Raw genomic sequence first — 14,388 nt, forward strand, 5'->3', positions numbered from 1 at the left:
CTGTTTCACACCCTAGGATTGGGAAAACATTGACACCCCCTTAGTTGCGGGAGAAGGGTTGCGCTTCAAAGCGGTCGCCTCCATCCATCAATCCATCCTTCCTTCCTTCCATCCATCCATCCATCCATCCTTTATTTTTTCCCCAGCGAGCGGTGCGTGTGTGTGACATGCAAGCAAGTCGTCTCACGGGGCATGTGAACTGGGTATGTCTAGTTTAGGGTGACATGATAGGAACATTCCAATATCTCAGGGCTGCCACAAAGAAGGGGGAATCAAACTATTCTCCAAAGCACCTGAGGGCAGGACAAGAAGCATGGGTGGAAACTAATCAAGGAGAGAAGCAACCTAGAACTAAGGAGAAATTTCGTGACAGTTAGAACAATTAACCAGTGGAACAACTTGCCTCCAGAAGTTGTGAATGCTCTAACACTGGAAGTTTTAAGAAGATATTGGATAAGCATTTGAAGTGGTATAAGGTTTCATGTAAGCAGGTTAGACTAGAAGACCTCCAAGGTCCCTTCCAACTCTATTATTCTGTTTTTGTTCTGTTTTCTTTCTAATCTATCTATCTATCTATCTATCTATCTATCTATTCATCTATCTATCTATCTATCTATCTATCTATCTATCTATCTATCTAATTAGCTAGCTAGCTAGCTATCATTATCTCGCTCAAAAGACAAAACTTAAACACGAAGTTGTAGCTGAATAGCCCTACATAATTTAGCTTTTTCCAAGCTGGTGATTTCCAAAGGCTTTGAATGCAACTTTCCTCATCCTCTGCCAGGATAAGCTGATGTGCTCAGAAGGCTGGGAATGGTGGCATTTCCTACATTTCTTGTGGGCAGAAGGTGGACCCCTATGTTTCCTTGAAAACACCTCCCAATATTTATTAGAGTGACTTCTCCCAGAAGAAAGGTGCGAGCGCTGTTTAACAATCCCGTCAGCTAAATCCTATCGAGTCAAAGGCCAGTCAATGGGGCTAGGATGAAATCTGGGTCACCAGGGACCTTTTTGTGCCCGTTCCCCAACCAGGGCGGGCCAAGCAGCCGCTCTTTAGCGGCTCTGGAATGGATGTTGAGGTAACTCAAGAGGCAGCCTCTTTCAACTCCCCGCCTTTTTTAAACGCGTCCTGCCGGGCGGCGACAGGACGCGGACACCAAAAGCGGCGCCTGCTCTTCTCCGCTCTTTTATTTTATTTTAGTATTCAATCGGCAGCAGAGGCTCGAGCCTTCTGGGGCGCCGGGAAAAGGAGCCGAGGAGCTGCAGCAACGTTGCAAGAGAGCAGAAAAGAGTTGGTGGGGGGAGAGAAGCAAAAAAGAAGAAGCAGCAGCAAGCTTTCCAGCCGACTTCGGTGTGGCGCGAGAATCCGATCCACCGCCTCCTTCCCCCGGCCGACAGGGCTGAACTGCTGCGCTGCACCACCACTTCCCAAAACAGATTTCCAGACTTGGAAGCAGCCTGCCACGAAAGGAGGAGGAGGAGGAGGAGGAAGCGAAGGCGAGCGCCGGCTGCTCCTGCTGCTGTTTCGCGCTCTCCGCCCCCTTCCAGCGCCTTGACGCAGAGCGAGAGAGTAGAGAAGGAACCGCGCCGTCCGACCGGCTGTGTGTGTTTGTGGTGGGGTCTCGTCCCAGCCACCCACCCACTCGCTCCCTTTCCCTCTTCGGAGCGTGGCTGGTCTTAGAAGCCACACAGGCGGGCCTCCCTCCTCTTCCTCCACGCCGCTCCTCTTGCACGCCTCAACCCCCATCCCCACCTCTCACGCGTGAAGGTCACCTCCTCCTCTTCCAGGCGGCGGCGGCGGCCCGAGCGGAGCGCCACAGCCGGCAGCCCGCTTCCTCCCACCTTCCGCCTTGCTAAGGGGCCAAAGCCGCCTCCCCCGCCCCGCCGCGGGGACCCGAGCCAAGCCGGTCCCAGTCCAGCCGAACAGTGAAAGCGACATGCCGAGCGCCGCTCCGCTTTCACCGTTCAGCTGGACTGGGACCGCTTGCTCGGGTCCGCAGTAACTCCGCCAGGCTGTGCCACGAAGAAACCATTTAAAAGCCCAACTTCTGAAGCACGGAGGAGAAGAAAGAAAGCCTGGCGGGCTTTTAAATGGTTTCTTCGCGCACAGCCTGGCGGAGAGTTATTCGAAGTTGTTGTCCCAGTCCAGCCGAACGGTGAAAGCGGAGCGGCGCCGGCATGTCGCTTTCACCATTCGCTGGACTGGGACCGGCTTGCTCGGGTCCGCAGTAACTCCGCCAGGCTGTGCCGCCAAGAAACCATTTAAAAGCCCAACTTCTGAAGCACGGAGGAGAAGAAAGAAAGCCCTGGCGGGCTTTTAAATGGTTTCTTCGCGGCACAGCCTGGCGGAGTTACTGCGGACCAGAAGCCGGTCCCAGTCCAGCGAACGGTGAAAGCGGAGCGGCGCCGCATGTCGCTTTCACCATTCGGCTGGACTGGGACCGCTTGGCTCGGGTCCGCAGTAACTCCGCCAGGCTGTGCCAAGAAACCATTTAAAAGCCCAACTTCTGAAGCACGGAGGAGAAGAAGAAAGCCCTGGCGGGCTTTTAAATGGTTTCTTCGCTGCACAGCCTGGCGGAGTTATTGCGATTGAAGAAGCCGGTCCCAGTCCAGCCGAACGGTGAAAGCGGAGCGCGCCGCATGTCGCCACCGCTCGCTGGACTGGGACCGCTTGGCTCAGGTCCGCGCGAACTGCTCAGCCTTGGGCAAATCCGCCGACGATCTCGCCGCCTCTTTGGCGCCTCCTGTGCGGGTTCCCGGCACATCGAGCGTGACTCGAGTATAAGCCGAGGGGGCGCTTTTCAGCACAAAAAACGTGCTGAAAAACTCGGCTTATACTCGAGTATATACGGTATTTGGATATGAAATCTGTTTTTCTTTTCTGGTTATTTTCTTAATTGTAAGAACATACTAATGGAAACTGTACGTCTATGGGAGTTTCTCTTCCAATTCTGTTGTACTAAAGCCATTACCTTTTGCTATATTTACGGTTCCAGTGAGACAGGTAGTTGGAAGAGTTTTCAAGAGCAACTTCACATTAGTCTCTAAAATGGTTAAAATACATTGCAGTATTTACTATTTGATAATTCTAGAGAACATATTGTCTTTATATGAATTGTTAAAATGTTATCTTTCCCCAAACTAGTGTCAGTAGCTACATTCATTAGCAAACCCAATAGGAACTAAAGATCAACTCATCTGGAAGGCCCACAATGGACAAGACTAAGTTAAAACATGTAGCCTGAAAGAACTTAAGAATGCAGAAGAATGTTAAAACTTAGTATTTTTAGGTTTGAAATAACTTAGTTGCTATGATTTTTCTTGCCACTGGAAAGTATGTATTTATTTACTAAATTTCTACATCACCAATCTCACCTAACTGTATCTGGACAATTTACAATTATGTTGTTATTCTCCCCCATCCCATCTCACAAAAACACTTAAGCAGCTAATAAAATGCTGTGGGATTCTTGGTAGCTTCTTATTCAGAAAATGAAAAGTGAATTAAAAGAGACATTATCTCTAATAGCATATCATTTCTGTCTTGAGGGGGAAACTAACTAAGAAATCTATGTAGGCAAAAACAATTCCTAATTATTATAGTATGAATGCATATTAATTTGAAATAAATAATGTGTACCAACACAAGTGATTGTCCTGATATAAAACATCAGTGCTATGTAAAAAATTTGCAAGGTAAGTTAAATTCCACATCTTCATGCCTACATCTGCATATCCTGAGCTGCAAGTTGATTTTGTTTAGAGAGAATTTGAACATTTCTCCTTAGGAAAGAAAAATATTGAACCCTGTAAGGAACCCAAAAACTTGAGCTTAGGAAAATGCTTTGCCAATTTCTGCCTGGTTTGAATTTAACAACTTGCTTTTGCTAAAAATGGAAAGATTGTCTGTGAAGCTCTTACTGTATACAAGTACTATGTAAAACTCTTCCTGTTACAAAGCTCAAGGATAAAACATATGCTGCCGTCCATTCTTCCATAAATTTTTAATTTCCCTCATTTATGTTTTGAATCCCTGCCTCTTTAAAACCTGAACATCATAATAAGTTGTTTTTTTCTATCCTTTAAAAATGTTACGTATTGGGATATCTTGAGACATGTCAGCTATCAGTGTTCTGAATTAGCAGAAAAGACAGTTTCGGTGAGGATCATGGCAGTTCCCAGATTTGAACAAAAGCAGTGTGTTCATGAAAACAAAGCAGTTGGCAGAAATCACTACTGCTATATATGAAATATGTATGTATAGAAATAAGCATCCTCTTTTCAGGCATGAAAAGAATAATTATGTGATAGACTCAATTTCTAAACAAAGAATCATTCCTGTCTTCTTATTTTATATATACATACAAACACACACACGTACATCATATTTTCATATTTGCAACTTCTTGCAAAGAGGTGCTTCAGAAGATATGGGAGCATATGAAGGAGCTTTTTCAGTAAATAGTTAAAGTAGCCACATCTTTTTCCAGCCTCAAGGTTGCTTCAGAAGAGCATCCAGCTGTTTTAGCATGGCTGTACACCTTGCTTGTGTTGTTTGATTCTTTCCAGCAAAGTAAAAGGGCATTGTGCATGCCTGTTTTTCCAAAGGTGGTAGAAAGTGGTTTCCAAGCAGCCACTTGAGAATGAAAAAAATGCAGACTTTAAATATTTTAAGAATAGGTCATGGCTGTCAAACTCCCAGCCTGCAGGCCAGATGCGTCATGCGTTGGCCACGCCCACACCCAATTTAGCAAAGGGGAAAAAAGTCCCGATACATCATGTGATGCTGCCGTGACAACGTGAGTTTGACACCCCTGGTATAGTTATTTGTACATACCTCTGGACATTCCAAAACACTTCTTTGCAAGGAATTGCATAGCCCTAATATTTTCACATCTTACCAGTTGTATATTTTGCTAATTTAATGTTTATGAAATTAAGGGTAGGAGATTGGGAGTGATTTCTTTATCTGTTCAAAAAAACAAACAAACCCTAAAAACAAAGTTTTTATTGGAACTATAGAACAATATTGGTATATATGTAGGCATATCTATATATGCTGCTGAACTAAAGGTTAACATTGTTAGGTTAGGGTTAGCTGTTCTTGTTTGATCTTAAAAGGTAAGCAATTTGAAGGGTACTTTATTGAACTTTAAAATGCAATACTACGCATTCCGTCAGCATATTCACATTATATGACAAGACATTCAGTAGAGATTATCCCAGATACTTTTTACTTTGTGGTTTATGAAAATTGTGTTTGTATCAAAAAGTTTATTTGTTTTTAAACAGTGTAATTTTATATAAGATAAAGCACAAGAGCGGCTCCAGTGACGTCACCCTCCTGCTGGGTGCTCTAACAGAGCACTCCGTGTTAGAAGATTGTAAAAGTCAGTGAAACAGAAAATAAATCACTGTTCACTGAGCTTAGCATAATCTCTGGGTGAAAGAGGTTATCAGAATTGTGGAAGAGTGGCAGGTCTGACAGGGGGTTTGCTCTCAAGAGCGAATTTTCCTGGATTTATGACCCCACCGAATTCCACTCCTTCCAACTTCAGCACGCCCCTGTTTTTATCAGGGAAAAGGAGAGGAATGTCGCTTCTGCTCTAGAGGACTTATTAAATTGATTGATATTCCAAGCAGACGGGAATTTCACAAGCGTTCGATCTTTGATGCAGAATCAGCACGGCAAGTACCGACTCCCTTTTTGAAACTTGAAACCTTTCTTTGTCTTTGATTAATTGACTTTTAAAATGGCGCCTAAAAGTGAAAGTAAAATTTTTAGTACGATGAAGCAGCGTTACTTGTGGATTGTTACAAACGGAGTTTTTATACTGAAAGGAGGAAGGAGAGTTATTAAGTTTGAATTCTGATTCTTTGAAGACAGAATGGCAGCTAAACCTTTAAAGCCTTCTGGAAGAAGGGATCTGAACCAAGTCTTGAGGAAAATATTGAAAGAACAATTAAAACTTTCTGAAGATAGGCAAAAGAGATGATGGAGAATTTTAATGCAAAAATAAGAGAAGATATTCTTATGGCAGTTCAAGGACTGAGTAAAAAATTGAAGGATTGGAAGTGAAATGCAACAGATCTCTCAGTCAAATAAGCATTTAGAAGACGAAATGAAAGGTGTTCAGAAAAAGTGGATCAAAATGAAGATCAGGTTGTGATATTACAATATAAACTTATGGAAGGAGCTCTTAGAATTCGTGGTATGCGAGAAGAGCGTGAGAAGACTTAAGAAAAATTATATCAGAAGCATTGGCTGAATTTATTGAAGCGGACCCCAAGAGGTAGCTTACCAAATTGATAAAATATATAGAGTTAATTCTTGGATTGCAAGACAGAGAAAGCTTCCTCGGACATTGTGGTTTATTTTGTGAAAAGGACTATGAGAAATCAAATTCTGCAAGTTTCATATCAGACAACTTTAAAAATTGGAGAACAGGAGTTGAAGGTGTTGAAAGAGATTCCTTCAAAGATGTTAAGAGACAGGAAGGAATTTGCTTTTTTTACACAAGAACTTAAAAAACATCAGATTCAATTCAGATGGGAGGTGCCAGTTGGACTGACACTATTCTATCAAGGAAGGAGACATAGAATTGACACTGTTTTAAAGGCAAAGGATTTTCTTTCTACAGTTTTGAAAGTCGAAATAGAAGTGATAGAAAAACTTCAAGAGACTCAAGAAGGCGTGGTGACCCAAGAGCCTTTATTGCTGCCAGTATTAGAGGAACCACAAGAGCAAAGGGTGACAAGAGGAGCCCTTAAGCGTAAAGAAGAGCAACAGTCTCAAAGTAAAAGTCAGGATCCCATTATGGAAGCTGTGGGAGGAGCTAGACGGAAGATACCGGAGGAGGAGCTTCTGTTGTCTGCTTCAAAGCTTCAGGAGGCCAGTAATGGCAAATAGAATCTTGTCATGGAATGTTAATGGCTTGAATTCAGCTCAGAAAAGAAGGAAAATATTTCACTACTTGAAACAATTTAAAAATGATGTGATTTGTTTGCAAGAGACACATATAAAATTATCAGACCAAAAATATTTAATTAATTCAAAATTGGGTAACCATTTTGTTGCATCAGCTTTGGAAAAGAAGCATGGAATTGTTGTATATATCAGGAAGGATTTACCAGCTAAGCTAATTGAGGCAGATATTCAAGGAAGATTTATTGCTATTGAACTGGTGATAGATGCAAAAAAGACTTTGTTGATAGGTATTTATGCACCTAATCAGCAACAAGAAAAGTTTTACAAAATGTTACATGAGAGGTTGACGCAGCAAGACTGTTGATTGGACAATACTGGAAGAAAGAAGAGATACCTACAATAGAAGAATGGATATTGAAAGTTATTAATTTGGCTGAGATGGCTAAAATCTCAGCGTTTTTAAAAGACAATACGCAGGAAAGATATTTAATTGAATGGAAAAAATGGATTGATTATCTACAAAATAGATATCAGATTAAGAAATATCAGATTGCCTTTGAATAATTAGAAAGTTATTTTATGTAATGGGGAGGGGGTTGGGAGACGAAAAGCTTTGGATGTGGTTATTTGGATTGGAAGGGAAAATTTTATTCTATGTTTGGTTTATGTATAACTTTACCTTGTGATTGACCCGGGAAGCCGCGGTGGGGAGGAGGGGGTGTTTTGTTTTTTTTTGGGAGGGAGGGGGAAAAAAGGGGGAAAAATGTTTTTGTTTTTTTAAAAAACTCTTTCAATAAAAAAAAAAAAAAAGCACAAGAGTCCTGCTTGGCAAAGTGTTAATGATGTCACAATTTCATTACTTAACAATAAATGACTTCATTGGAGGGAGGAGGAAAAAAATCTCTCACTGTCTGTAAGAAATCTTTATCTAAGCCACATACTTGCAGACAGACCCTTCAGCTTCTTTCTCCAGAATTTTTGAGATGGGTTTTTGGTATCTCGCTGGAAATATCATTCAGTCCTGATGTACTGATGATTTTTGTTGCCTTTTAAGTTATTGACTCTGGAACTGCTGAACAGATGTCAGCATGAACGTATTTGGGGCTGCCACTGAAAGAAAAAGGGTAAAACCATTGTGCTTTCTATTCCTTGGCATCTGCCTTGGGCTTCACCTGCAGAGTTCACAAGCTGACAGCTTTTGGATTGCCAATATTAACATATCATTTCAAGTTGGGAATCGGACTGTATGGGAGATTGCAGAAAACGGAGTGTTCGCCAAAGCCTCGCCCTTGAAGAAGGTGTCCGGCATTGTAATAGCTGCAGAGGAGCCCCATCAAAATGCTTGCAGTTCTGTAACAAATTTCAAGTCAGGAAATGCAGGATGTTGGATAGCACTCATCATAAGAGGGGATTGTTCATTTACAAAAAAAATAAGTGTGGCTGCAGAAAAAGGAGCAGTTGGTGTGATCATCTATAATTATCCTGGTACAGGTAACAATGTGTTTCCCATGCTTAACTTTGGAAAGGAAGGCCCTGTGGCTGTTATGATTGGCAATCTGAAAGGCACGGACCTTCTGCATCTAATTCAGAATGGCATCCAAGTGATGGCAACTATTGATGTTGGAAAACACTGTAACCCATGGTTAACCCGTTATATGGGCACCATTTTCATTCTTTCCTCTGTAGCTGTGGCATATTGCACCTTTTATTGTGCTGGAAAGCTACGGAGAACAAGGAATTTGATACAGAGATGCCAGCAGGAATTTGATATTACTAAAGCTATCAATCGTCTTGAGCTTCGTACATTAAAAGAGGATGACAAAGAAGTTGGATCAAATGGAGACAACTGTGCAGTGTGTTTAGAAATGTACAAGCCTAAAGATGTAGCCCGTATTTTACGTTGTGGGCATCTTTTCCACAAAATCTGTGTTGATCCTTGGCTTTTAAAGCACCAAACATGTCCTGTGTGTAAGTGGAACATGCTTGGAAATGTGGAAAGGTTTACAGCTACAGCAGAACCATTTGGTGTTCAGCTATCAAATGAAGCATCTTCTGCTATCAATTCTCCTAATGAAGCCATCTGTCCAGAAGTACCTGCAGGAATTCATAAAGGCTCAAAAGCTCAGTCTGGGGACAAATGATTATTTCGATCTTGATCACCTTGTTAAAGATTGAGCTTAAGGTGTGTGAAATAAAACATTACCTTTGATTCTGTTTAGCTTGTTTGCTTTATGACAATATTAAGAACATCCAATGTGATTTTGGAAATTGGAGTTTGATATTTTAAGTTTTGAATTTTGAAGAACTCCAGCTAACAATTGTTAAATTCCTAACAATTTAGAATGGTTTTTATATTGTTTTAGGATGATAATTTACAGGTACTCCTTCAGAACTGAGCCCAAAAATTTCCATTGCTAAGCAATGACCTTTTTTGCTACGGTTGTTAATCGAATCCCTGCAGTTGTTAAGTGAAACATGCAATCTTTAAGCGAATCTGGCGTTGACTTTGTTGGAAACTGGCTAGAAAGGTTACATATGGTGATCACATGACCCTGGGACAGTGCAACTGTCATAAATATATGCCAGTTGACAAGTGCCTGAATTTTGATCATGTGACCATGAGGATGCTACAACAGTCGTAAGTGTGAAAACTGGTCATAAGTCACATTCTTCAACACTGTTGTAACTTTAAACAGTCGCTAAACAAATGGTTATAAGTTGAGGACTATAGTGTCATTTCTGGAATTCATCTAAAACTGATGGTGAAAATGAGAAAAATTAACTTTTTTCTAATTCTATTTCATAATTTACGTTAATGTTTTGCTAATTTAAAAATGTATTTAAATATATCTTTTTTATTTTTAATAAAATTTAATTATTCAAGAAAATGTATAGTTCATTGGTTTGCCTTTATTCTTATATACACGTTAGCCCAAGAGGCTTAGATTCAGTAGCAATTTTAAAAGTTAGATCTCCATATGCAATTGTGGCTTGTTTAAGAACAGGAACCATGTACTTTATGGTGGTGGTTCAATCTCCTACTACAAAGATCCAATTTCTTTGTTGAGAGTGAGAAAGCAGGATTTTGCTGACCTGAAAATATACTAGATCACCAGTATAATGTAAATGTTATCTGTATGTCAACTGTGATGGAAATCTCACCAATAATATCAATAACTGAAGAGAAACCAATATTTTTTTTACTTTACTTTACAAAGCAAGCATGTTCTAATTTTTTTTTTTTGTTTTTGTTTACATTTATACCCCGCCCTTCTCCGAAGACTCAGGGCGGCTTACAATGTATAGGGCAATAGTCTCATTCTATTTGTATATATATTTACAAAGTCAACTTATTGCCCCCCCAACAATCTGGGTCCTCATTTTACCTACCTTATAAAGGATGGAAGGCTGAGTCAACCTTGGGCCGGGCTCGAACCTGCAGTAATTGCAGGCTTTGTGTTCTTAATAACAGGCCTTACCAGGCAGAGCTAAACCGGCCCCTAATGAGTGACTAATGGCCTTGAGTCACTGGTGTCTACATACACAAAGAAACAAAGAGCAAGAACTAAGGTTCTTATATAGGGGAATGCTCAAAGGCAAACTGGCGCAAGTGCACATCTGCTGACCCTATTAGAAGCTAAAAATTGCAATGGAGACAGAAACAAAACCACACCAAGGAGGCAGCTATATCAACTAAAAGTAGAGAAGTCACCCTAGCTCCCTCTTTTGAAAATGTAGAATTTCTACAGTACTTTGATATTCAAGGGTGCCAAATTGCTGTTTTTCAAATAAGCTGACCCTGTGTACTTTGGGGGGAAAGAGTGTTGATACCAATGCAGATAATCATCACCCTGCCTTGAGCAAGTAGTTCAGAAACCTCAATCATGAGAATGATATTTATTAGGTGTAGCTGCTTCTGGAGTGTTGTTTTCAACATTCATTAAAAGATAATTATCAACTCTGAGCTCAGAATCTACATGGCATTTTGCTTATAGTTGTTATATTCAAAGCTTCCTCTTCTGCTACTCTAAATGACAATGGAATAGAATTTTTTAGGGATACATTTTGTATAGTACTGGACATAATACATTGAAGCACTAATTGAGCTTCTGGCAGTTTTGGTGGCAAAAAAAGGGAGTAAAGAATGGTGAAGATACAGTCCTCCTTAATAGACTTTACTCGAATTAGAACATACATGTGATTGGATGAAGCAAGCAGGCATTTCATTGGATATAACATAACACATGCCTTATGAAGTCAGTGAGACCAGTGTGACTGTGACGTAATGGGACAAACTTCAAACATAATGGGGATTTGAAAGAAAGGAGGCAGTTATTCCATAGTGTATTTCAGGGAATTACTTTCATTGGCTTTCGTAGAGCTCTGTTTATTCCCAGTGTCTTTTCCCAAGTTATTCAGCATTCCTTCGTTTCCTGACTGTTCTGTGACTAAACTGACAGCATAATTTTCCTGGAAAAGTCTCTTTGTAATGAAATAGTTACCCAGTTTGATGCCATATATCGAAGCCAATATTTTCTTTTTCCTGAGAAGAATATTTGGGTTAAGGGTTTTTAACTTAGTTCCCCAAATCTCCTACAGTGGACATAGAGTTTGCAGATCCAAATTTGATCAAGGCCAGCAAACTTGCTACATACTATGCTTTTCAGAATATAGCATAAGATTCTATATTATATTCTGCTATGTAACATTTTTTCCCATTTTCTCTTTTCCTTACATAATGAATTTGCTATCCATAGCCTTTCAGATAGAATCAAGATGGTTGGGCATCTTCTGTCAGTGTTGAAATTTTTCCCCATTCCTCTTCTGCTACGGCACCATATATTTCTTTTACTCATTGTTATTTTTATTTGGATTAATGTCACAGGCATTAATCAGACAACGGAGGATCACACTGAGTGAAGAGGATGTTATGATGTAATTAATGAGTTTTGGGTGCATAGTTTCTTGTGAATAAATTGTGATTTTTCAAGGTCTATGAAGCCACTAGGGGGTCTCAAAGCAGATTCAAAGAGCTTCATGTGTGCATCTAAGCTGTCCTTCAAAATGCTACTAAATGTTCATATACCTTTTTACAACTAAAACAAAGTTAGGCGGTGCCTGAACACTGAAAAAGAAATAAAAGGCTGCTGAAAACTAAACTGGATATTAAGAACTGTTTTAACAGTATTCTGACACTCTGAAGTTCATGTTCTTTCAGAAAGCAGCCCAGCAAATTATCTTCTTTTGAGTTTACTGGTGGTGTTATAATTTGAGAGCTAGGCTTCTCACTGAGAAATTTGCTTTAGTTAATTAACAGAGGAAAACACAGGTCACCATTTCTGTTCCATGGCAGAGGTACCTGAAATACATTAAGGTATTTTGTTACTTTTCCCTTTGCTAACTTCTGTCAACTGGATATTATGACCAGCACAATCTGACAGCCAATGTTTGGATATATATCTAAGCAAAACATGTAACATCAAAATAAACATATGCAGACTGTCGGTGTGTCAAAACCTCTATGTAACACTAACCTTGATTTAAAACTCAAATGCAAGTAACCTGTTTGTTAACTATCCCAAAGGTGCTTTTTTGCTAACTACAACAAAGATTGTAAATATACTTTTATCAAGAACAACACAAAGTCACAAATTGGAAAATCAACATTTAAAATAGTTTGGCTAATATTTGTGAGACAATTGGGGAGAAGTAGTGGGTCTACACTGCCTATCCTTCTGAGACAGGATATACTCTGCCATAACTTTGTTGTATATTTTGAAGCTTGGTATGCTGCCGCCATTCATTTTTCTACGTAATAAAGTAGACAAGTTTGATAGCCCTAAAAATCGATTAATTTTGAAGGGGCCATCAGACTCTATGTCAACCTTGCTACCTCTGCTGTGATTTGAGAGTTAATAATTTTTTTTCCTGCATGTTTAGAGATAAAAAAGTACATTTCCTGATTTTTTTTTTCAGTTTTAAGAAGTAAGCAATCATGTACATGTTGCAGGCTCATGAGTAATGCGAGGCTTGGAGAAGAATAAGACATGACCATTTTGTAAATGTAGTCCAGAACAGTAGTGTGAGAAATAGGATGCAAGTGCAGGTAGTCCTCAATTTATGACTGGTTACATAGCAACCATTTGAAGTTCTAAGGGATCTACCTGGAGGGTACTTACAACACAGATTCAAAGTTCTGATGGTTTCTTCTTCCATGGTCATGTGAACATGCTTCAGGCGCTCAGCAACCAAGATGCATTTATGGCCATTTGCGGCGTCCAATGGTCATGTGATTGTATTTTATGACAGTTGCTGAAAACAAGCATTTACTTCCAATTTTCGGGGGGAAAATGCCCATAACAAGCCCTTGGTCTGCTTAACCATCGTAGCATTCACTTAACAATTGTGGTGATTTGCCCAATGATTGCTGCAAAAAACGTGGTAAAATTAGGTTGGTCACATGACAGACTTGCTTTATGACCATCATGAGTTACAACCATGATGGGCAGGTTCCATTACAATCATAACTTGAGGACCATTGTAAAAGAGCTTGAGAAAGGACCAAAATCCCCATACTGCAGGTGGAGATCCGAACTCTCACATCAGATCTCAAGGCTTTCTGGAAAGCCAGAAGCCTTAGTAGAAGTGTTCCTTTCTCATACTATGATTTCTATGAATAAAAGTTATTTATCTATCCAAGCCTCATCCTTGAAATTTATGCAGGGTTCCTAAGGGTGGGTGTACATTTCTCCAGGTTAGGCAAAATGATTATTACCATCTTCTACAGTATTCCCAGAAGTGTGTATCTAAAAGTACCAGGTCTTGTTTAAGATAGAATAATTTGTTCTGTTACTTATTACTAAAAGCATATCAGAATCAAGAGCCTAAATATATAATCCTTATTCTTTAATTATGTTTATGGGGAGTATCTTTAGAAAACTCCGGCCTTTGTTTTCCACCAATGTCTTGAAGAAGAACCATGCTTACCTAATAGGGTATCCTAGAAGGACTATTGAAGTACCTTTCAAGAAACTAATTTGAATGCATGGAACGCATGGTTAGGTATCTTCACAATGATACTTAAATTTACATTTAGACTTAGTCATAGAAAAATCATTCAAGAATGTAAATTCAGAAAGGTTTTTGTTCAGACATGTAATTTCTTCAGAAAAATTGTGAAGTACATGAGAAGAATAATTTGGATCAATTGTTAGTTGTAGTTACATAGTTATCTGAAACATGATGATTTAAAAAATTGCTCAGCATAAGTAAAAATCAATAGCTGTTGAATGACAAGATTTTTCTTGTTTTAGTGCTCTGGAAATATTTGTTACTGCCTGCTTCCAGGATGTTTTTAGCTGATATGAAATATCCAGATGGTTCCTTATCTAACCAGTAAAATTGCTCCACAGCACAATAGTCTTTAAAAATCTGTCTCTTCTCCTTACCTACCTTTA

The 14,388-nt window shown here is 39.9% G+C and overlaps 2 protein-coding genes across 8 annotated transcripts in view; both read left to right on the top strand.

Moving 5' to 3' along the window:
• CADPS2 (calcium dependent secretion activator 2) overlaps positions 1–14,388 on the top strand; it is a 374,092-nt gene that overhangs the window by 118,998 nt on the left and 240,706 nt on the right. The gene's annotated exons all lie outside the window — the stretch shown is intronic.
• Positions 7,938–9,072, top strand: RNF148 (ring finger protein 148). The gene has a single exon (XM_058189621.1). The coding sequence runs from the start codon at positions 8,020–8,022 to the stop codon at positions 9,070–9,072; it is 1,053 nt and encodes a 350-aa protein (XP_058045604.1). The 5' UTR covers positions 7,938–8,019.

Source organism: Ahaetulla prasina, chromosome 7, assembly GCF_028640845.1.
Source record: "Ahaetulla prasina isolate Xishuangbanna chromosome 7, ASM2864084v1, whole genome shotgun sequence".
NCBI classification, from domain to species: Eukaryota; Metazoa; Chordata; class Lepidosauria; order Squamata; family Colubridae; genus Ahaetulla; species Ahaetulla prasina.